This window comes from Harpegnathos saltator, unplaced genomic scaffold (genome assembly GCF_003227715.2).
Source record: "Harpegnathos saltator strain DR-91 unplaced genomic scaffold, Hsal_v8.6 scaffold855, whole genome shotgun sequence".
NCBI classification, from domain to species: Eukaryota; Metazoa; Arthropoda; class Insecta; order Hymenoptera; family Formicidae; genus Harpegnathos; species Harpegnathos saltator.
The window spans coordinates 272846-296852 of record NW_020230710.1 but is presented as its reverse complement, the minus strand read 5'-3'; the positions used below and the strand labels follow the sequence as shown (position 1 = coordinate 296852).

The 24007-nt window shown below is 48.6% G+C and overlaps 1 protein-coding gene across 1 annotated transcript in view; it reads right to left on the bottom strand.

Annotated features, from left to right (window-relative positions):
- dpr1 (defective proboscis extension response 1) overlaps positions 1 to 23744 on the bottom strand; it is a 382968-nt gene extending 359224 nt beyond the window's left edge. Inside the window, exon 1 of the mRNA XM_025307399.1 lies at positions 22550 to 23744. Coding sequence (XP_025163184.1) covers positions 22550 to 22625 — 76 coding nt within the window. The 5' untranslated portion in view covers positions 22626 to 23744. The remainder of the gene's footprint in view (positions 1 to 22549) is intronic.
- Positions 23745 to 24007: the final 263 nt, after the last annotated feature.

Sequence of the window (24007 nt, the reverse complement as noted above, 5' to 3'; positions counted from 1 at the left end):
ATCATTTTACATCTGCGCAACCCCATTTCGCTAATGCTGCGCTAGTTTGTGACATAATGTATGGTAAGCTGCGCAATTATTGGCCCCAGGATCAGCCGCCGTTCTTCTTGCCGTTGCCCTCCGCAGCGGCGGCGGCGGCGGCGGCGGTGGCGGAGTGCAGTCGTTTTCCAGGCTAATTCGATGCAGCCACCCAATTTTCTCGGTCAATTCTCGCGTCGCGTTTGTTTTGCGTTTTCCCCTGCATTCCAGGCCGGCGTTTCTTCTCTCGAGTACGTTCGTCGGCTGTTGCGCCACACGATGACGACGACGACGACGACGACGACGACGACGACGACGACGACGACGACATCGATCGCGTTTCGCGGTTACGTACCGATGAGTAGGGTTGCCAAATCCAAAAGTTAAAATTACTGGGCATTTCTTCTTTGGTGACAAAACTAAACCAGACTAAACCGGACAGAAATAATAATCATAACGTTACGTTAAATACAAAATATGACAAGAATTTATTTACAATATTAATTTCTAAACAATTTTATAAACAAAATTTGATTGAATAAAATATTAAACTATTACTTTTTTAATATATAATACATTTTATTATTGAACATGAAACTAAACAATGTTTTAGCGACGTTTTCCTCACTCCAAGCGCCTACTAGCGGCCCGACTAGAAATTTTGATCAGGTTCACCTAACATTGATAAGGACCTAATAGGGTGAATGAAAGGTAATTTTAAGTAAGTCAGTTCTTATAATGTCCTAACGACAAATGAATAAGGAAGACCTTTCTAAGGTTATAATGATTGGGTCCACATTAGGATCTTAATGTGTCAACCTAGTGTATGATATAATATGGTTCAGTTAATCAGGTCCTTGTCGGGATCTTATTCATTGTACCTAATATGATTTGCATTATCAAGTTTTAACAAAACAATTTTTGGGTGTCATTTTCAAATATAAAGATGTTTGCATTGAAAAAACACTTCAGATTCGCTTGAATACATTTGCAAAATGCTATAGAAACTATCCTTTTTTTAGCAGTTAATAAATAGTTGTAAAATTAACGTGACATGCAACTTTTCTTTTTAACACTACTTTATGTCCTGTGTCACCTTGTGATACTTTATGATCTTATGATATTCATTTTATGTTTCTTTTCCGAAACATTTTACAAGTATCAGCTCAAACGATCTAAAATATTATTTCATGCAAATATATTTTTATTTGGAAATGACATGAAAGAATTTTCAGCGTGTCATTCCTTATTTCTAATGTCATCATCCAATACGAGTATAACCGTGGCGAGCAATAAGGAGCCATAATTTGAAAAAAAAACGTAATAAGGATTCCATAAGGTAACTCAATAAGGATCTGACTATGAATCCTTACTAAGGTCCTGATATCCACGCTGCGTTACGTGACTTACTAGGACCCGATGGTATTACCTTATTGGGACTTGATGTCCAAATGAGGTTAACCTGATCATGGGACCATGAGATAAATTTCTAGTCGGGGAAGTGTTACGAGGATCGACGAATGATGGATCGGCAGATTATCTGCTAGATGGCATTGTTTTTCGTGGTGCTCGATCGTTTGTAGGCGCTTGAAACAGGGAACCGTTGCTAAAATCTGAACTCTCATTCCATTGATTGAATATAACTTAAAAATCGGACATATGACGTCCGGTTTGACTTGTTAACCGGACACCGGATAAGACTTCTAAAAACCTGATAGTCCAGGTCAGTTGGCAACCCTAGCCGGGGTGTCGGGGAGGGAATACGGGAGTAGTTCCCCTGACTCCCCCCACACCGGTCCGAAAGGTAGATACTCCGGTGGGGTTTTAGTCGGTAAAAGTCCGACATAACCCACGCCCTCCTTAAGGGGCGGAGGTATCCATGAGGATTTCCCTACCGTTATCAAAAAGAAAAAAGTTGGCAACCCTACCGATGAGACGCCGCTAAGCGTACGCTGCGAGTCTGGCTGCGTTATTTTGACACGCACCAACGCGTCATTGGCTGAAGTTTCTTGTCGTCGTTAATCGCGTCATTTGATACGTTCCAATGCGCCCAACAAACAAATAAAACGTCATGATTTAGGTTAATGGAAAAGAAACATGCGAAAAGGAGATTCCAGCCAGTTACACGCACTCGGATTTGCAGCGTACGAGGGTAGTCCCAGAAGTGTACCTGACCTAACAAAGAAAACATAAAAAATTTGGGAAAAAATATCCTTATTTCTCTACATAGTCTCCTTTTAGCTCAATACACTTTTCCCAGCGATGTTCAATAGCTTCGATACCCTATTTATAGTGGGAATCGTCGAGCTCCTCAAAATAGCCATCAAGCCTTCTTGATCCATTGTTTTGACTGTTCCTTCGCCTCAGGTGTGAAGTGATGGACCCATGTTTCATCCATGGTTATGAATCGACGCAAAAACTCAGCTTTATTGCTGCGAAACTTCGCCAGACACTCGATTGAAACATCCTCACGACGCTGTTTTTTTCTTCCAATCGCGACACCCATCTTGCGCACAGCTTTCTCATGTCCAAATTTTCAGTCAATATGCGATGTACAGCACTTTTTGAAATGCCTACCATGTCTGCTAACTCGCGCACTTTCAGTCTACGGTCATCCAATACTATTTTGTGGATTTTCTTCACCATTTCTGGCGTGGTCACCTCACTTGGTCGACCACTGCGATGTTCGTCTTAGCAGCTCGTACGGCCTCGTTTAAACTCTGCCACCCAATATTTTACTGTTGTAAACGAAGGAGCAGACTCCCCCAGAGTAGAATCTAGCTCCGCTTTGATATTGGTTGGACTGAGGTCTTTCGAATGAAAGTATTGTATCACATAACGATGACCAATTTTTTCCATGTTTACAAATTCACTGAGAGCGTTCACTATTGATGGCTGCCAAACAAATACTAAACAACGTAGCGTCGTCAAACTTCAAACTTAAGCTTTATAAGGTTGGTACTTTCTACCATAGTCATTCTTTTCAAACAACAAGCGCTATCTATACAGGTCAGGTCAGGTACTTTTGGGATCACCCTCGTATTAATCGAGACCAACGAGAATCGAGAGTGCACAATCCGGTGATGCAACGCGGAAAAATAATCCCAACACGGCTGCGCGAATCGTGCGCACGTGCGAAAGAGGCGAGATTAATAACGCGCCCCTGCGCGAGTTGCGAGTTGCGAGTTTGCGAATGTACGGCGTATTGCACTCGCTGCGTGACGTTTCCAGACGACGCGACCGGACGAGGTCAGGTCGGCCGGAAAGTCGTTAAAAAACACGCTCCGTTGAAGGCGCAATCGATGGCGACGGCGTGTCTGCTGCAAACGACACCGCCCTCGCACTCCTTGGCTCTCCGTCGCCCTCGACCGGGTCCGCGTCGCGTTTCATACTCGCGAGTTTATTGCAGCGGCAATTCGCAAGTCAATTAACGCGATTAATTTGCGCGAGCGCGAGTTAAACGCCTCTTTCTGCGCGACGCCGCGCCGCGCCGCGCCGCGCCGCGCTGGCGGGAAATATGGAATTTCAGATGTCGATTTTGCGCGGCCGCGGCAGATCCAGTCTCGCGGTGTCAAAGCCTATTCATGCTTGCGCGCAAAGCGCGCAGACCGGCGACGGCGGCGGCGACGGTGACGGAGGGGTGGCTGCGAGGGTTGCCGCCAACGGTGGCGGATGGAACGCGAGCGCGCGCTAGGTCACGCGATTCTTCAAAAGGATTTCGCCCTGGGAAATCAAACGGAGTCTCTGAAATAAATTCGCGTTCCTCGGCCGAATTTTTTTCTGCATTCTGCTTGCCGCGCACGCTTTCCGTCCTCCTTTGCCCGCCGGCTCTTTCTTTTTCGGCGTCGGTCGAGCGTAAACCGGACGGATGCGTAATTGCGCCCCGCGTCTCGCTCGCGGAACAGCCGCCGTTGATTGCGACAGCGTCACACTCATACTCGCGGCCGGCTCTCTTCTCTCACTGCCGTATTTGAGTGACGTTTCTTATGTGATCGCGCACGGTAGAAGCAAGTCGCGCGGCGAATTCATGCGCAGTGCTGTATCTCGCTCTTTTTCTCTCTCCTTTTCTTGCTCAGATCCTCACTTTTTCGCTCTCGTCGGTGTTCCGTGAAATTGATTGCAACGTTAATTAAGGCTCGACATGTAGTGATCTAAGTGAAATGAGCACAGGTGAGAAGCTGTCTGGTCGTGCTGCACGGAGAGAAAAACCCCGCTAATGCAGTCTAAAAGGGCGGCCTCGGCCCCGCTGTAAATGGGAGCAATCCGGTGAGGCGGTAACAAGTCTGGCGTGCTCGTGAGTGAACGGGACGAACTTAAGATTGAAGAGGGAAGGAGACCTCCGCGATGGAATCTCCCTCCATCGAATTATGCTCTCGACAGTCGCGAATTCCGCATTCATGAGTGTTTCCGGGAAGCGCCATCCACGCCAATGTGGAGGATTCACTGCAACGGTCCTCAATGCGTTTTATGGGTCTCCGTCGGATTCTTCTTCGCCGGCGCGGGCTGCTTCTCGCGGGCTGAATTTCATAAATCCGAGCCAACAGTTCGCGTCGCTTACATATTCGAGCTTACGCGTGGAAAATTTGTATTCATAGCGGTACTTGAAGAATACATTTGAAGCGGACGCCCCGGAAGTAAATTAGATCGGAATCTCTTAATCCCCGGTGTACACATTAAACGATGCGCTCGCGCGCCAAATTCATGGCAAGGTCGAGTGAGTTAATTAAAGTCGTCGCTCGAGCGGGACAGCGTAATGATTCCTTAATCCCGCAATTAATATTCACCGCGGAGTCACGAGGAGAAGACCACTTCGACCGCTTTCAATTGCGCGTGTCCATCTGCCATCGACTCTGCCTAGCGGAAAAAAAGTCTCCTGAAATTCTTTTCACTCTGCAAAAGAAAGATGACAGCTCTCTCGTGAGAGAGAAGAGAGAGAGAGAGAGAGAGAGAGAGAGAGAGAGAGAGAGAAAGAGCCTATCGTTTACGATCGTTACCTCATCATCGAGCCGATAAGGAGGGAAATGAGCGCGTGGGAAGTATCCGACGACTTTCCAGAGCAATTCGCACGCGACATACTCGCTCGTGCCGCCCGGACACTCAAGAGCGGACGATGAAGTTGGAGGATCATCGCGCTGCCGCGGCGCGTTGACACGTTCTTAACTCATCGAGAAGTCACCGGCTGTCGCGGTCGACGCGCCGATACTTTCGAACTGCGGGACTTAACGACGAGCATTTTTATACTGTCATAACCTCGGATAACAAGTTCCCGGTTTCGCCCGGAGCCGTCGCTATAATTCAATGTCGGAGGCCGGCGGGGGCCGTCTCTCGAGGCTCTATATCAACTTCCCGGACAGCCTAACTCCTGCACCCCCTCGCGGCCTCTCGTCCGAGAGTATGCGCGCGCGGCGCATGTCCAGGGCACGGTTACCCCTTCATACATACGTAAGACACGGCCGACCACTGAGATTACGACGTTCTTTTATTTATCACATCTCACGATGTGCCGTGTTATGGACGACACGACCGGGAATTCGACTTGGAGAACGCGTCACGTTGCTCCCTCCGTCGGCGGGCACGAAGCGCGCGATGTGGCCGTCGTTGTGACGGTGCCGTGTCGTTGACCTTCCGCGAAATAATTCGATATCCTCGTAGGAAAACAAACGATGTTACTCGCGGCGAATTGTGTGTGTGTGTGTGTGTGTGCACGCAGCGGCTCCCTCTTGCTACTGAAATTGCTGCGGAAACGTTGGGTTCCCCGGAGGATCCGCGGGGTGCAAAAGCCGTCCGCGGGGGAGATTTTTCCTAAAAGGTCCTCGGGCGCGAAAAGGAACACGCGGACTGAGAAATGTCGCGTTTGCCTCGAAATGACGGCCGTCGGGCGAATGATGAAGAGCTTCATATGAGAAACTTAATTGAAACGCATAGCTGAAGCTTGTCTCCGGCTAGATTGGAACATTGCGCAACTGAGAAGGCGGTCAGGTGACCGAGTAATTGGATCTGTCACGTTGTGCCTTGTTACACAATCCGCTATCAATTAAAGGATAGGCTTGAATTTCTTTCCGCTTAGAGAGAGAGAGAGAGAGAGAGAGAGAGAGAGAGAGAGAGAGAGAGAGAGAGAGAGAGTGTGTGCGTGCGACCTTTCTCTGGAAAAGTAATATTCTTCTTCCCGCGAAAGAGAATGAAGCTCCGCTGACGTTTCATCGATATCCGCGTAAAGCAATTATCGGGATCGTTCCGCGAGAAAACCGCGCGATACGTCGCGGGTGCCAAACGAGCCGTGCTTAAAAAATGGCTGCGCCGCGGAGACACGTGCGCAAACATCGTGCGCGCAGCCGCGATTTGAGCTTATAAAGCATTTATTCGCTGGTTAAGATATAGCGGCACGTCAAGAAAAAGGTACGCGAGGGGGAGGAGGAAGGAGGGGAGGCAGTCGATTTCTCAGAGGCCGCGCGGCCACGTCGTGACGTTGAAATGTGATCAGGCTTATCTTCATGATGTACGAGATGCAAACACTCATTACATCCGCCCATGCGAGGGAGCGGAGAATCTTGCTCTGGGGAAGGGAAAAAATATATATCGCGCCGCGGGGAGGGAGAGGCGTGAGGGGAAGCTTTCGTTTGGAAATCATGTAAGTTCTCGCTGACGGGAGCCTCTGCGAACCCCAGTGCGTTGTTTTGACACGCATAAGCGTGCGATTGGCTGAAGCTTTCCTCGGACTTTCTTCTCTCATTTCGAGTCGTAACGTGTCAAGTAACGTCTAATAAACGAGAAAGACAATGTATATACGATATTATCAGGTTGGTGCAAAAAATAATTGCGGTTTTTACGTATTAAGTATGAAGACACATATATCAGTTAAAAATTATATTTATTAATCAAAACAACGACTATTGGCCTGCACACATTTCTTCCAACGGGAAACAACCTCTCGAGTTCGCTTCAATAATGGTTCTTAAATTATTATTGTCTTAGCTGAAGGACGTCCTCCTCATCTTCAAGGCTTTCGTTTTCATCCCGAAAGTTTTGGGACCAGTGTTGAGCTGTATATTCACTAATTGATTCTTTGTCAAAAATAAAGAGCATCGGTAAAAAATGCCCGTTTTTGGTACCTCGATTTTTGAAACTTTTTTTATGCCAAATTGTTACTTATGATGACCCAAAAATCCCTGCAAAATTTCAAGATGAGCATATGCCTCGTTTAAGAAATATAGGGGGTCAAAGTTGACCATGTCCAATTAAAAAATATAGCAGCTTCACATTTATACTCCAATAATAATGTCCAAAAAATTCAGCCGAAATGGTTCTTTTAAGATTTTTGGCTGCTGATTACGAATCTGAAGTCAGATTTTAAAAATTCAAAATGACGGATCCAATATGGCAGACGAATTTTTCTTAAATTCATCAGATTCACTTGAAACTCGTTACTCGGGGGATTTTGGGGTCGCTGATTACGAATCTAACGGTTAACTAACTTTTAACCAACACTAAATCTTCTTTGCCACTACATTAAACCTACTTTGACCCTACATAGAATCTATTTTGTCCTACAATGGACCTATTTTTCCTCACATTGGACCTACATTCTACCTAGGAGCTATGAGCGTCGAGCGGACTGAGTCTCGTTTTAAAGAGTTCGGCCTAGAGTTACGAAACCCTGAAAACAAAAGACGATCAGCAGATCATCATTTCATTAACATTCCATTCCATCCTACATCTTATTTGTATCGTACGCTTGCGAATGTAACAAAATAAAAGTTTCAGTTTCGAAAATCTGGAAATATTGTTGTTTGAAAAATATTATTAATGATAAATGGTAAGATTTTTTTTGTACTCTTTGTTTCTTCATGCTAATGACTAAATCTATGCTTTTTTGTTGTTTAAAAAGTTTTTATATGCGCTACAGCAAAAAGTTCGATTTTCTAGTAAAAATGCCTTTCGTTAAATGCGTTAGCTGTGATAAGCAAAAAAGAAGTAAAGATGACAAGTTTTTTATCTCTTTCGTATTTGGTGAACCCCAAAAATCCCCGAGTAACGAGTTTCAAGTGAATCTGATGAATTTGAGAAAAATTCGTCCGCCATATTGGATCCACCATTTTGAATTTTTAAAATCTGACTTCAGATTCGTAATCAGCAGCCAAAAGTCTTAAAAGAACCATTTCGGCTGAATTTTTTGGACATTATTATTGGAGTATAAATGTGAAGCTGCTATATTTTTTAATTGGATATGGTCAACTTTGACTCCCTATATTTCTTAAACGGGGCATATGCTCATCTTGAAATTTTGCAGGGATGTTTGGGTCATTATAAGTAACCATTTGGCATAAAAAAAGTTTCAAAAATCGAGGTACCGAAAACGGGCATTTTTTGCATGGGGCTTGCCGAGGCTCTTTGATGTCTCGAGCAGTTTCTGTTGTTTTACGTCCCAATTTAAACTTATACAACAAAACCGCGCGAATTTACTTTTTTCCATGACTAATTCAAGAGGTTATATCCAACAATATGAAAAAATGAAAACAATAGACATTAGCTGAAATCAGTGGTGCCAATTTCATTGTCTACAATGATGTATCACATGACTATAACGAAAGATAACGATAACTAGAAAAAACGGCGCCAAACTTAAAATGATAAAAACCGCAATTATTTTTGCGTCAACCTGACACTTACGATTTAATGATTGTGATTTTCGGCGACAAAAAACGTGTGTGAAGAAAGCTACTATCAATGACTCGCTTGTGCATGTCAAAATAACACACGGATGTCACGTGATACAATGGTCCCATCATCATGTGACGCGCGTAATTGTTTAAGTAGAAGAAGTCAGGCACTTGTCAGCCAACGACGAGCGGCCGTGAAAGAGAAGTGCAACGCATTTCCCGACGCGTGCTCGCTGCTAAGAAAAAGCAAAGCCGCTGAGCTTCGCCGGATTCTTAACGGCTGGTGTTACAAATGACATCTCGAAGGCTAGGAAATGCATTTGGTGTAATAACTTTATTAATAACTCGCAGCGCCGCGCACAAAGCGTCTCTTGGCGGGAGCGACGAGCGCGCGATTCGTACGTGGCGTGAAGCACTGTGGCTTGCGGAGGATGAGGGAGACGCTTTATTTATTTATTTATTTATCGGACCGCGGCGGGGAAGACGACGCGGTTCGCAAACGCCGGCGAATGGCTCGAAATTCGAAGGCTTTCGAGAAAATTGCGAAACAGCGAGCGAACGCCGCGGGGGAAAAGCTCGCCTTTACGCCGCTTGGCTTGGCGACACGAAGTAGACGCGAAAGGGCGGCGGCGGGATATTTGTCAGACTCAAAGGTAACGGGGAGCAAAAGTTCTTCCATGTACTTCGGCAATTTCCTCGACGCCCGGGCGAGTACACGCATGGCGGCGCGGCTCGGGCATCATCCGTACTCGGAGAAACTCGAGGAAGTTCCGAGGCCGCGACTCTGGGATTCTCGATGTCGCGCGTTAAGGTGGATGATATCGCCACTGTCGCGAATAAACCGCGAGCTCTGCGTGTGTGTGTGTGTGTGTGTGTGTGCGTGTGTGTGCGTCTCGACGTGACGGAACGGTCTCTCCGGCTGTTCGGTGCATCGAGATTATTCCTCGTCGCGCGCGCGAATGTGCGTCCGCACGCGAGGCAAATGTTTGTCGAGCGGCAACCGATCGACGTGAATTTGCGGAACATTGTGTGTAAGTCGATCGTATTGTTACATGTACACTGTGATTAGCGGTATCGGAATATCGTCACAGTGTATACGTAGCACACACTGCGTCGCCGTCGCGTGAGACGCTCCGTGTAATTCTTGTACAATTGATACGACAGATAATATGAAATAACAGAAAAGTGTCCCCTCCCTCTCCTCCCGGAGAGTATGTGTGCGTCTTTTTCTTCCCGCCGGCGATACTTAACAGCGGCGCGGATTTGTCGTAAAAACGACAAAGTAGGAGGCGACATCGAGAGAATATTTTTTTTCACAAATGCCCGCCCCTCTATTTTAGAGGTCGACCTGCGCGCGATTGCCGGGCCCGGCCGTTAAGCACGCATGAGGGTCGGAGTAATGACTGTAATAATACAAATTCTGGACATTCTGGTAGGGCGAAACGAGTTTAAGCGGATTATACGGAACGGTAGCGCGGCGGCTGTGCCGTCCGTTTAAATACGCGGCGGGTCCTTTTTGCGTCGTCGTGCGACCTCGTAATATGGACATTTTGCGCCACGATGAATAATCTTTTCCGATAATGTTTTGTCGAGACGATTACCGGCGCATTACGCGCGGAATTGGCCCCGCTTCGTTCGCACGAATATCTCGTCGATACGCGCGGATTAATCCGTGGCACCGCAAACGCAGATTTGTTGCTTATTCGGGCCGCACGTTGCCGCAACGGCAACGTTCTGCCGGCCGAACGAATCACCAGCAACGACGGCGGTGACGACGGATGTTTGTTATTACGATTAAAAAAATAGTAGTGTGCAGTTGGCTGCGCGCGCGCGCGCGCACGGTCGCTCAGCATTTGTTGCGCAAACTTTGCCTTCAACTTAGAAATGTAAACAGCCACTCGGTCCACCGAGTTCTGCGATTGCGAAAATAAATACAACTATTTATTTAACATTCGAACCGCGAGGAGCTCGCGTGCTGCTTCCGATAGATCGAGCTCGGGTGGACGCGCGGTTCGTCGTCGCGTCTCCCGCGATTTTTTGGAAGAATCGCGAGTATCAAATATGCGCTTTGTGCGACGAAGCGACGACGGCAGCCCATTATAAAATCAACATAGGGGTCTCGGATCGCGTGAGCCGCGAGATCTTCCCCCCTGTGTGTGTGTGTGTGTGTGCGCGCGTCCGCACACGTTAATTCGACATGAGCTCTCTCGCTTACCCCGTCGGCGAAGCCGCACGCTTCGTTGATATCGTTATCGAATCTCGCGGAAGCTAATAATCCCGCTCGTTTCCGCTCGTCCCCGCTTAAAACGACGCTTATTCACGGCGAATGCAATTTGCCTAGCAGCTACGACGATCCGCGCCGACGCGACCAAAAACTCCGGACATGACATTGTTACTGTGTACGCGCGAGCTCCTCTCCTCTCCTCTCTAGCTTGCGGCTTGCGCTGCGACCGTGACGGCAGTCGCTACGGTAACTACGATCAACTGTATACAACCTCATTATGTAGTTACGTTATAAGGCACGTCGATTCTCCTACGAGGTGAATTCCCGCGCGCTAACCTTCAGTCGGCTTTGTGTTACGAGCGAGTCTAACGTCTACTCGTTAACTGCTAATTACGATAGGCAATTTGGCGGCACATCCGATCCCCGATGCGCGAGTGCGTAAGCTCGCTAGCGGGAACTAATTAAGCGACTCGAGTCTTCCTGCTTTCGCTCAGCTGGACGAGCCGACGCGGAAATGTCTGACGTTGGCGTATCCGTCGGACGCGATGACTTTTGCAGCCAGCGCTACAGTCGCGGCCACCACACGAGGCCGCGACATGCACGTTGTTGCATTTATTTATTCGAGCGACTCTCGACATTGTCGAGTTCGCTCGAAGCTCGCGACGTTGCCTGTAACGGGGCACGCATCGATTTTTCACGAGACGAGACTTTGCCGTCTCTGCGACGCAGGTCTGCGCGCTGGTCTCCCTCCCCTCTGATCTTTTTCTTTTCGCCTCTCCCCCTTTAGTGTACCTTTCGATCCGAATAATCCTCCGTGTCGCAATACGCATGATGATCCTTGTATTTTCCTAACGTTACTAAATCACCACGCCGATGATTGTTCTCGCTGTCGCGGGGACGGCGACAGCGAGAACCTTCATGCCTTGTTATTACGTTTCGATTAACAAGCCCGGTCGCGGTATCCGCGTTGATCGCTATCGCCTGCATTATATTAGAGCGAAGTCGGATCGCGCTCGCGCGTCCCTGGGATTCGCTTTTATTTTTTTACTCGCCCGTGTAATGAACCTCAAAGCCGTAATGGATTTCCGAGCCGCGCAAAAATGTAATCTTGCGGGCAACACAATCGAATGTCGCGCGCGAACGTGTTACGGAGAGAATGGTGAAACAACGAGAACGCGAGTTCCTCCGAGACGGAGATGATGACTTTATCTGTGAGCTTCGCGCCGATAATTCGCCGCTTTCGTGAAATGTGATTGTCTTTCGTGAAGTGTAATCCTCTCACAAGACATCAGATATACTCTTCTCTCTCTCTCTCTCTTTCTCTCTCTCTCTCTCTCTCTCTCTCTCTCTCTCTCTCGCCTTTTTTCTCCGCATGAGTCGTTCAGAGGCGAAACACTCGATACATAGCGGCACGCATCCCGGCTCTTCTCGACTTTCTACACAGAGAGAACGATTTAGTTGAATCTAACAAATGCTTATTTGGAATGGTCGAAATAAATTTTTTGATTGATCGAAAAAAATTTTGTTTGACGCAACAAAAACATTTCGTTGGAACTAAGTTGCAACAAAATATTTTTGTTGCGTCAAACAAAATTTCGTTCGATCAAACAAAAAATTTATTTGGACTATTCCAAATAAGCATTTGTTAAATTCAACTAAATCGTTCTCTCTGTGTACAAACTTTCATTACGTCACACGTTGTGTAGCGTTATTTCACGTTAGGTTCTCCGTGTCACGTCATCTGACGCGTTTGTATTTTGCGAGCACTGCCATGTCCAACAATTAACCCAAATAACCATCTTTGGGTTTCGTGCTCTTCTCTTTTTCCCTTTCCTCTCTCTCTCTCTCTCTCTCTCTCTCTCTCTCTCTCTCTCTCTCTCTCTCTCTCTCTCTCTCTCTCTCTCTCTCTCTCCCTCTCTCTCTCTCTCTTTCTTTTTTCACCCAAATGGAATTAAAAGGAAGTAATATGCAGTGCGTCGCTTCAAAACCGCGCAGGGTGCGCAGGACCTCGCAGCGGCCGGGATACAAAGGCTCAAAAGCGTTTCGCCGCTACCAGGCAGAAGCCTCTCGTTTAATAGGTGCGTGCGCGGCAAAATTACGAAAGTGCTAGTCGTGAATCCCGCACTGACGCAAAACGCTCTTTATGTTCCGCGGTCTTCCCGGCGAAGAGGTGAGTTACGAGACACATTCTCCGAGCGCGCGCGCGAGCGAGCGCTCGTGCACCGGCAGGTATTTCGCTGTTCCGAAGGAGGGCGAGCGCGATTCGACATCGCGCCCGCTGGTTTGTCGAGACACCCTCGCGGAAACCTATTAGCCGTTGTACTTGGACAAGAAGAAGGGAAAAAAGGAGCCCGGATGGGGTTGTAAATGGCGATTTACGATCACACGCGAACGTCGTAAATGCACCTGCGCCGATGTGTGTGTTCCTTTTCTCCCTCCTTCTCTCTCTCTCTCTCTCTCTCTCTCTCTCTCCCTTCTTTCTCCTTCCGTCGAATCTCTTTGAATGAAAAGAGAACGGAACACGAAAAGTGCGTTGGCTTCGGGTCAATCTTACCGATAAAAAACGCGCGACTCCCATCGAGGGGTCGGAGGGGGGGAAGGCAAGAGGAAGGGCGGTATATATTGGCGGCAAGTGTATGTATGCCATGCGCGCTCTAAGCCGCTCGTAAATAATAGCCGGGGATTTCGCGAGTGTCGCAGATAAGCGATCCCGCGCGCTAATTTAATCTCGCTTTATCCCGAGTGTTTTAATACCGTGTTTAAATTTAATGGATCCGGGTCATTTAATTTTTCCGAGGCGGAGCGCTCTCCCGCCTCTCACGATAACACTAATGCGTATTTATTAGGTACACACCTCCGCCCGTACGGAGGTGCCTTCGTAAGGAGCGCGATTAAAGGACCACGCGCGAGAATCGAACGCGGGTTCTCGAGTTCGAATGTTGCAGTGGGCTTCCCCCGCGTCTTTCTCTCTCTCCTCGTCGTCCTTCTTGGCGGCCGTTGGCTTTGTTTATTCTCGCAAACATTGTTCGCAGTCGCGGTCGCGAGCGTAGTATCGCGCGCGGTACTGTGACTTTTTATCATATACAGCGACACTCGAAACTCGAAGCGACATCGGAGCGTTGTCGGCAGGATTTATCCCTTTCTTCGCTAAATTTTCACGGCTAACCGACACACCGAGAGGGCGAGAGTCAAACAGCCGTTGCTACGTGCGGCGGCAAGTAACACGTAGCGAGAATACGATCCCGCGTTTCTATTTTCCGCCCGCCTCCGTGACTCTCCGGCAGAAAGATCTCCATTTATAGAAATACGAGAAACATGACTCGCGACTTCTCTCGAACACGGACGATATCCGTCTGCGCTAGCGGTTACAAGGCAGGCAGGCAGGCAGGCGGGAAGAACGGTGGTTATGTATCCTCGGGTAGCTTCTTGCGGGGCGGCCCGCGGAGAGTCGTTGCGCGCACGTACGCGGCGGGACGTGTCATCGACTTATGGGCCGACTTGGGTCCGGCTTATGTAATACATAAAGCAGGACACGATATGAAGCCGAGGAATCGCACGCGCGCGCGCGCGTCAAGGCGTCTCACGGGCTCGCCCCCGAACACGAAGTGATTTATGGCGGCGAGCGCACGTGATTATGAAGATTTCCCTGCCGGTGCGCGCGTCTATTTATCCGCCGGCGGTTCCGCGGCCGCGCCGCGCCGCGCCGCGCGCGCGTGGGGATATCGATTCCTCGTGCGATTTTCTACGAGCTTTTCTCTCTTTTATTTTGCCCTTTCTCCTGCTCTTTCTTTCTGCTCTTTATTCTCTCCTGCGAACGTTCGAGAGCGTCCTTCGATGATTCTCGTCGAAGGTCGCGCTTGCTCGTTCCTCCGCTCGACGTTATTAATTACGACCAACGCGCGCCGTCGAATAAGCGCAACTTTGTTATTCTCTTACGCGGCGAACGCGAATTTCTTACGATCGGGCGATGCTTCCTCCCGAATTTATGGCGGAATCATCGGCTATCGCCGGCGAAAGTGAAAATGTCGGACGCGGCGCGACAATGGCGCATTAATTTCATGTTTCATCTACTGCCATTCTCTTCCGCGCTCTCATCTACACCGCGTGGATCCTCTTTTCCGACGAGGTGGAAACATCGATTACTTTCCCCGTATTTATTTATGCGAAGGATCTAGTGGAGACCGCTCAATGCAATTAAACCCGCGAAATGTAATTGAATCAATTACGGTGATATCAGAAAATAAAGAGGCAGACGGTTAGAGAGAGAGAGAGAGAGAGAGAGAGAGAGAGAGAGAGAGAGAGAGAGAGAGAGAGAGAGAGACGTTAGTTTGCAATTTCTGTTCGTACGCCTGGCAATTTCGTTATGGTTAATTAAACTTTGTTTATGGGACGTTGGTAGTTGACGCATACATACGAGACAGAATGGGCGCAACTCACGTACATCAAATTGAATAACAATGATTGTATAACTAGTTATTATTACTGCACGACGGCAAATTGCTCCATTGCACGTCCGAGCGAAGCGCGGGACTCTTGATGGAAGAAAATAAAATAAATTGACTCAGCGCGCCAGTGCCGTCGTCATGTAATTATTATATATTTTTCACCGACACGCGCGACTCTATCTATCGATTTTCCCGCGCCATCGCGATTATTATGTACAGGGTGTATCATCGATGTATAGGTCACTACGACGAGTTGGCTGCCGGTGTTTGGACGATAATGCAAAGTTTGTCGAGAAAGTCACTGATCTTGTCGATAATAATATTCGCAGTGCTGCCGGTTACGACGAGTGCAGCTACTTTTGCACCGCGATCGCTTTTGATAGGAGCTGAACCACATTGAATTAAAAAAATGTTTAAAAAAAAGTTAAAAAAAAAGTGATACTGAGAAACAAATCAAGAAATTAACTTTTGCGAAACAAGAAAATATGTTGTACTTCACCTCCTTTATTATTATTCTTATTGTACTCTGTTTAAATCTGTAATTTTTATTTCTTATTTTTACTCTTAAATTTTTTTTTTATTCAGTATGGTTTGGCTCCTGTAGATATACAGGAATGTTTCAGAAATAGATGGTCTTTTTCTAGTTCTTTTCCTAGTTCTTTTTTTAGTTGTAAACATTTTTTATTAAGCACATCTCCAGCATATTTCAGTTGCATTGCTCGAGAGAGTCTCTGAATAATAATTGCATCAATAGATGGATTAATAGAAGAGGACCCGCTGAGTTTGGCCTGCACAATCTCCCAATTTGAACTCGGATTGTTACTTCTGCGGTTATCTTACCATTCTCGTTTGTAAGATTTCTGTTGCTATTGTGGAAGTACTCTCGGATCGTATTATCGTTTCGTGTGACAAAATACGAGATACTCTAGGAATTTTTGGACGTCTTCGACAATTCATGAGACGTCGGCGTGAGGTATGCGTTGGTGCGGAAGGGAATCACTTCCAACAAACTTTAAGAACATGTCCAACTCACTCAAGGATGAAAAAGGATTAAATAAAAATGCACCCAGAAACTCTTCTTTTCCTAGTTGTAAACATTTTTTATTAAGCACATCTCCAGCACGTTTCAGTTGCATTGCTCGAGAGAGTCTCTGAATAATAATTGCATCGATAGATGGATTGGTAGAGGAGGACCCGCTGAGTTTGGCCTACACAATCTCCCAATTTGAACTCGGATTGTTACTTCTGCGGTTATCTTACCATTCTCGTTTATAAGATTTCTGTTGCTATTGTGGAAGTACTCTCGGATCGTATTATCGTTTCGTGTGACAAAATACGAGATACTCTGGGAATTTTTGGACGTCTTCGACAATTCATGAGACGTCGGCGTGAGGTATGCGTGAGGCGTGCGGAAGGGAATCACTTCCAACAATTTCTTTAATGGAATGTTCTTGCCGAATGTTCTGTTGTAAATAAAAGGTATTTATAACTTGGAAATAAAGCGATTTCGGGCCCGTGTTTATATGACCTATTTCATTTTTACAATGAGCAGAATATGCTCTTAAAATTGGCCAGCTATCTCTAAAACACCCTATATGCATATACAGAATGTCCGGGATGTTTTGAAAACGAAAAATTGTGAAGATTAACCAGATCAAACTGAGAAGAAAAGTCCAGTATCATTTTACAAAAATCGCAATAGTTATTAAATTATTATTGATTGAAAATGACCACATTTAGAAGCTTTTTTAATTGATAACTTGAAAATTTGCGTACTTATTTGCAAAATGGTAAAGGACTCTTTTGTTCAGAATTATTTAATCTACAATTATATGACGGCTATTGTACCTAGCGACAGGTTCAAGATTCAGGAATCAAAGTTTAATATAGAGTGTCCATTTTAAATGAGTCAGGCAAAAATCTTGAAAAATATGGAAGATACTAAGAAATATTCCAGATAACAGTTGTATGGTTTAAAAGGAGACGTAAAACAACTATATCATTTTGTTTACAGATGGCACCACTTTTGAGATATTCACTGATCATTACTTTTCTTAAGTGGAAAGTCTAATCTTTTATTACATCATTTTTTTTACCAATTAATTTTAACAACTTTTGTTTGAAACATTTTTTTATTTGCCTAATTTTTTCAGAGATATGTAGAAAAACTTGATAATTTTTTAATACTTAACTTACGATTACTCGCTAACTATTTGTCGGAAGAAAAAGTGATAGTAGGTTTTTTTATTCTACTTGGTCTCAAGAATATATTATTACAATAGCGTCCTGACTTTTGTTAATTTGATGATTTCCAGAGATCGATAAATTAACAAAAGTTGTTATTCAAAAGTTAAATTAACAATATATTCTTAAGACTAAATAGAGTAAAAAAGTCTAATACCAGTTTTTCTTTCGTCAAATAGTTAGCGAGATATCGTAAGTTAAATATTGAAAAAGTTATCAAATTTTTCTTAAATGTCTCAAAAAATATTAGGCAAATAAAAAAATGTTTTAGACAAAAGTTATTCAAATTAATAGGTAAAAAAAAATGATATGGGTAAAAAGATGATACAATAAAAAGTTGGGGTTTTCATTTACGAGAAATAATGATTAGTGAATATCTTGAAAGTAGCGTCATCTGTAAACAAAATGATACAGTTGTTTTATGTCCCCTTTAAAATCATACAACTTTTGTCTGTTATCAATTAAAAGAGCTTCTAGATGTAGTCATTTTCAACTATTACTAACTTAATAACTATTGCGACTTTTGCAAAATGGTACTTGACTTTTGTTCGCAGTTTGATCTGATTAATCTTCACAACTTTTCGTTTCCAAAAGATCCCGGACACCTTATATTTCTTTTCCGTCGATGTAACTGAAACCTATGAGACATCCTTGCCGCGAAATTTCCCCTTTCCGCGTCAAGCGCGCGTGTGCGCGTGTGCCGCGAATGTCGCGCGACTGCAAATGGAAATTTGTACATACTATGTAAACGCATCTACAGCGACTCTCCGGTATGTATCGCGGATTCGTAACACCGGAATCTTGTGTAACCGTGTCGGCAACGAAAATTACGTGTAACTACTGTTTGAACTGCCGCCGCCGCCGCCGCCGTCGCCGCCGCCGCCGCTACTGAATTTGACCGCTTGTCAGCTACTTTCAATTACACGGCTCTCCGCAGCGTGTTCCGAGGCTTGAGTTTCGCCATGAATTCCAGGATGAAGCTATCGATTGAGCCTAGGTAAACGGATTAGCACCGGCGGCGCGAACGTATCGGCCAGAACGAGCAGTTTGACACCTTTCGATTTCGGTTTGCGGATTCTTTCGGCTTCATTTACGTCCCGGACGCGAGGCAGAGGAAGAGAGAATGAGAAAGAGAGAGAGAGAGAGAGAGAGAGAGAGAGAGTCCCCGAAGTCTCAATCTGATTGGTCTTCCCTTCCCGTTTATGACCCGGTTATCGGATTTACCCGGGTAGACGCGAGTTTTTGCGGCAATTATGTTGCAAATCGCCTTTGCCGATTATGCAACTGGTTTAGATCCGATTCCCTCTTGAGAGATTGTTGACTTTACAGTCGCGTGACGCGATTTCTTCGCCGGTCCTCCAACGTCGCGTACAGATTTCATTCGGACGGAATTATCTAGATTATCTAGAATTATCTAGCAGTTCTCTCGATCGAGACATGTAAACTCGCAAGACTAATGTTAAAAAGACCGCGTAGACGCTGCGCTGCTTTCCAATCGTGCCTCCGCTAAAGCGAGGCCAAATTCGAATCCGTCAAAGACTCTTTTGATGAAGTCGGCGTCCTCAAGAGTGTCTCCCGTAGAAAACTGCACATCGAGTCCAAGCGGAATGAGCTCCCGCCGACTCGGAGACTGTCTCTCTATAATTACGGAGACTAACGACGCGATTTTGTGCGTGTCGGTGGAAAGCAACGTTCCCGCTCGCGCAACTTTGCGAGATTGATTTTCCGCAATTAGAGAACGGCCTTAACGAGTTTCCGTTGGAACGGGGAGCTTTTTGTCGGCCTGTTCCTCATCGCGCCGACGACTCGCACGTCTTAATGGATTCCCTTAGAATCTTAATATCGTCCGAAAAGATTGCGATGCCGTTATGCGGCTTGATCAACGGCGCCCGCCACTATTTCACACAACTCGAAGAGGTGCACAACGAGCAGAAGGAAAGACAGAAGGCTCAGCGATGGAGGGGCGGGAGAGGTTGCCGGAGGCTTTTTGAAGTCCGCCCTCTTTATTAAAAGCCTGATTTCCTTTCGGTCATTTGATACCGAGGCGAAGAACGTGGGAAAAAAGACATCCTCCCTCAAAAGGGGGTTCATAAACGACGACAAAAACTGGCAAACGACCTGAATAACAAACTGTTCAAAGGAGATATCTTTAATAAGTAACGCGGGATAAACGTCCCCTCCCCGATGCCTCTCTCTCTCTCTCTCTCTCTCTCTCTCTCTCTCTCTCTCTCTCTCTCTGTCAGTCTTTCTTTCTCCAGCGCGACTTTCCGAGACGCGACTCGCTAATTAAAAGCCCTCGTGGCTAAATCGCGATCTCGGTTAATTGCGCGATCGCAATTATGCGCGCCGCACGCGACGCTCCGTGCAAGCCGAGAAGCCGATTATATTAAAAAACGCTCGCGCGTCAAAGAGAACAACGCGAGTCTCGCGCTTGTTAATTAATTCGCCCTCGGGCCGTTATCGCGGATTGGAATTAGCTCGGACTTGCGTCCAAGGCCGGGGATGGTCGAGGCTCGCGCGTTCTTTTCACGCCGCGCTACGCCGCGCTGCGCCGCGCCGCGCCGTAATGGCACGCGATCATTTCCGGTGAGATCGCCGTCGCCTCTTCGACGCCGACTTGGAAAGGTCTCGCGAGGAGGACGGAGAGCTGTCGCCGGGGCTGGGAAATTCCGACGCGTCGTCGTTTCGACCGGGAGCAGCGTTCAATACCTTCGCTGATCGGAAGCTCGGCCGTCAGATTCCACGCCAGCGATTACGGAGAGCTCCTAATGCGCTGTGAATCGCCTCTCATCGCTTATGCACTCAGCAGAGAGAGCCTCGGCCTGCGGCCGTTGAATCATTTCGCATATACGTCAATCAAGTCGCCGCTGAATCCGCATTAGCGTTAAACGCACACGCGGCACGCAAACGCGCACGGCGGCATGGCGCAAGCTGGCCGCGCGGCTCTCCACGCGCGCTCGCGCAAGTATTCGCGCGTCCGTCCGCGGTTAATTGGTCGAGAGTAATAAAATCCGCGCGGGAATATAACAGCGTCGGAGGCGATCTGATCAAGGAGCGTTCTAAACCGAACTCTTAGAGCGTTCATTCAACGGCAATTGCGCCGCTCCGCTCCGTATCGCGAATTCACGATTCAGTAATTGTGGCGAGAAATTCGCGTTGTGCTTCGCTCGCTCTCGCTCTCTCTCTCTCTCTCTCTCTCTCTCTCTCTCTCTCTCTCTCTTTCTCTCTCTCTCTCTCTCTCTCGCTCTGCGTTGCGTTTAACTCAGATACTTTGCCATTAGTCGCACGCGTTGAATTTGGACCCGAGCAAGCTTTGCTAAATTCGCCACTCACTCTCTCTCTCTCTCTCTCTCTCTCTCTCTCTCTCTCTCTCTCTCTCTCTCTCTTTCTCTATCTTGTGTTCGCTCGCGGGGTTCAGTCACGAGCAGATGAAATCGCGACGTCTCTCTTGATAGCTGGCGAGACAATCGCCGCGAGTGTTTGCATGCCGTACTCAATTACGGTCTCGAGCCAATACACGCAGCGGCGCGGAGCGCTGCCACTTTTGCGTTCCCTGCTTTCTCTCTCTCTCTCTCTCTCTCTCTCTCTCTCTCTCTCTCTCTCGCTCTCTGCCCGTGTGTACTTCCGTTAGCGTTTCGAGCTGCATCGGTCACAAAGTTCACGTCGCGTCTCGGCGTCACCAGCAGAGCAATCGAGTGCAATTATGTGCCTGTTCGCGGAGCCCCTCGTCGGCTGACGAACGAGCCAACTTTTAATTATTCAACGGTTGACGTACCGTAAAAAAACGCCCCGCTGGTGGCCGGGTGATCTCGCAGATGGGATCGGCCTCGGCCCCGTCGTCGTCGCGTCGCTAAATCGGGAGCCAGGGTGAACCCTCGCACGTGTTCCCGCACATTAGCACGTACGCCATCTCCCAGTACGTGGTGCGCCGCGCGGCGCTTCGCGCTTGAGCAAGCGCCGCCCGCGCGATTATCCTGGATCACCGACTATGAACCGACAATTAGCGGCGCGAAGCTGAACACGCGACTGCGATCAGACGAGCGCTCGCGCGCGCGGGACGCTTCCAAACTGGCAGCCCGCGGCTTCTCCACAACTTGCGAGTTGCCGCGGCGGCCCCGTCGAATTACTCACGTAATCCCCGCCCGCGTAATTACTCCGGATCACGCCGTGAGCGACAGCCGAGGCCCCGTTCAACGTTACGTAACTCTGCACGACCTCGCGGAAAATTCCGAGAGCTTCCCGGCGAGGGACGCGCTTCGTATGCGACTCGTCCCTTTGGATTTCAGGCAGACACTTTGGAGGTACGATTCGTTCGCCATCGCTAACAATCCTCCAATTGGTGTTTTCGAATTTGCCTCCCCGCTCGCAGCTCTTGTCAATTCACGATTAGCAGCGCAAGACTGACCGCGATGGCTCAACATGGCGCGATGGAGCTTTCTTTGCCACGGGATTGCTCGTCGTTGTGCGCGCACGTTCGATTTCACGAAACATCATCCTGCCCTGCCGGGGCAATAGCCCTCTGCGATGGCGCAGATGGCATCATAAGTGTGCTAATTGCGAAAAGGGAAGGGCCACGCGCGCGCGTGGGACTTCATCAGCGGCGCTTGATTACGAAGATTAGCCTTGTCGCGCGCGCGCGCGCGCGCGCCGCCGGCATTAATTTCAGCGGGCGCGATAAGTTTGCCGGATGAGCGCGAAAATGGCGGGTCTGTATCAGATTTCATCGCTGACATTCAATTACGCAGATTAGTCCCGCGGGCGCGCACACGTTATCTCGCGAACATTTCCGCAAGAACGCGGTAAGTTGCCGCGACAACGACGAGATCGAGGACGACGACGACGACGATGTCGGGGGCGAAGTCGGGGGAAATCATGCCGGCCGACTTAACCCGCTCGCCGGCGCTTCGGACTGTGGGGCGGGAGTGGGAAGTGGGAAGAGGGATTTCGCAGCAACAACGTACCTTGGCTGACCGCGATCGCTTCGATAACCAGCAGAAAAGCAGCGAGTACCAACACGGCGAGCCAGCGACACAGCATTTTTAACACCTCGATCGCTCGATCGCTGCACTACCGATCCTTGCCGCTGTCACCGTTTTCTCGCCGCTTTCTCGCCTCTTCCCCTCGATTTACTCTCACTCACGACGGCCACGACGCGTACTCGAAAGCATCGAAAGCGCCCGCGTCCGTCGTAACCCGCGCACACTTGCTTACGGCGACAGTATTTCCGCCGGGCGAGGTCCTCGCGGCGATCCTCGAGAGCGCGAGGCGTCGGACACGGCACCTCCGACTCTGGCAACTCCTTGAAGAACCTGTTCCTCGCTCGCACTGTGAAAACCGGCTCCGATCCCACCTAGACGCTCCGACACTGCACCACGATTAACACCTTACAGACAGACAGACGAACGATTCTCGCTGAAACGCCCGGCTCTGAGTTCGTGAAAGTTAGCCGAGCGGAGAAGAGCTCGCGCGGAACAAACGCTCTCAGCGCTGCTCTCTGCCGCGCGCGGAGAGAGATCCGGCCCGGGGTGGCGTGCGGCGAGGCAGACGTGCGTGATCGCGTATCGCGATCAGCGAGCGATCAGCGCGAGTGCAATCCTCTTGCTGCTCCCTGTTGGGCCGAGCAATGCCTGATCGCGGCGCGTCGGCGATCGAGCGCGCCTTGTGAGAGGGCTTTTCACGGTTCCCAGACGCTTCACAGACGCTGCTCCGCGGCCGCCAAAGCGCGACCAAGCTGCGGCTGGCCCCGCTGACACCCGCGCTCACGTGGAGCCCTCGTCGTCTGGAGCGTCGCGACGCGCGAGCCGCGAGTGGTCTGCCGCAGCATCTTCCGGCACTTCCGGGACCAGCGCGTTGGCGGTCGCATTCGCTCGCGATCCCTGATCGACAGTCTGCTCGATTAACTCGCGAGACCCTGGCGGCGGATGACTCTCGTCATCGTAATGGGGCGCGTGCTCGTCACCGACGTCTCGCGGCGTCCACGTCGGACCGTCGTCGTCGCCGTCGTCGTCGTCGTCGTCGTCGTCCCGCGCGACGACGTTGAAGCCGCATGGACCAGCAGCCGCCGACGCGGATGAGGCCTGCCGCTCGGCGTCGCGGCGCGAAATGATCCTGCGGGGGAGACTTCCGTCGGCGCGCCTGCGCGATGACTTTGCTGCGTTCGCCGCGGATAAAGCGCGGACCGGTTACGCGCAGACCGCTGTGCTTCTCTCGTCTCTCCTCTCTCGCTCGTGCGCCTCCGCACACCCTCTGCGATTCTCTCTTCCTCGACGAGCGGCCGCCGGGGGGGGAGGGAGGTGGCCGCTGCGAGATCGAGGGTGCACCGGAGCGCACACACGCCCGCCTCCTCTCTGACCGTCTGTCCGTCCGTCGAGAGAGGGTTCCGTCTTGTTGTCGAGCCGGCGCGCGTTTGCCTTCGGATG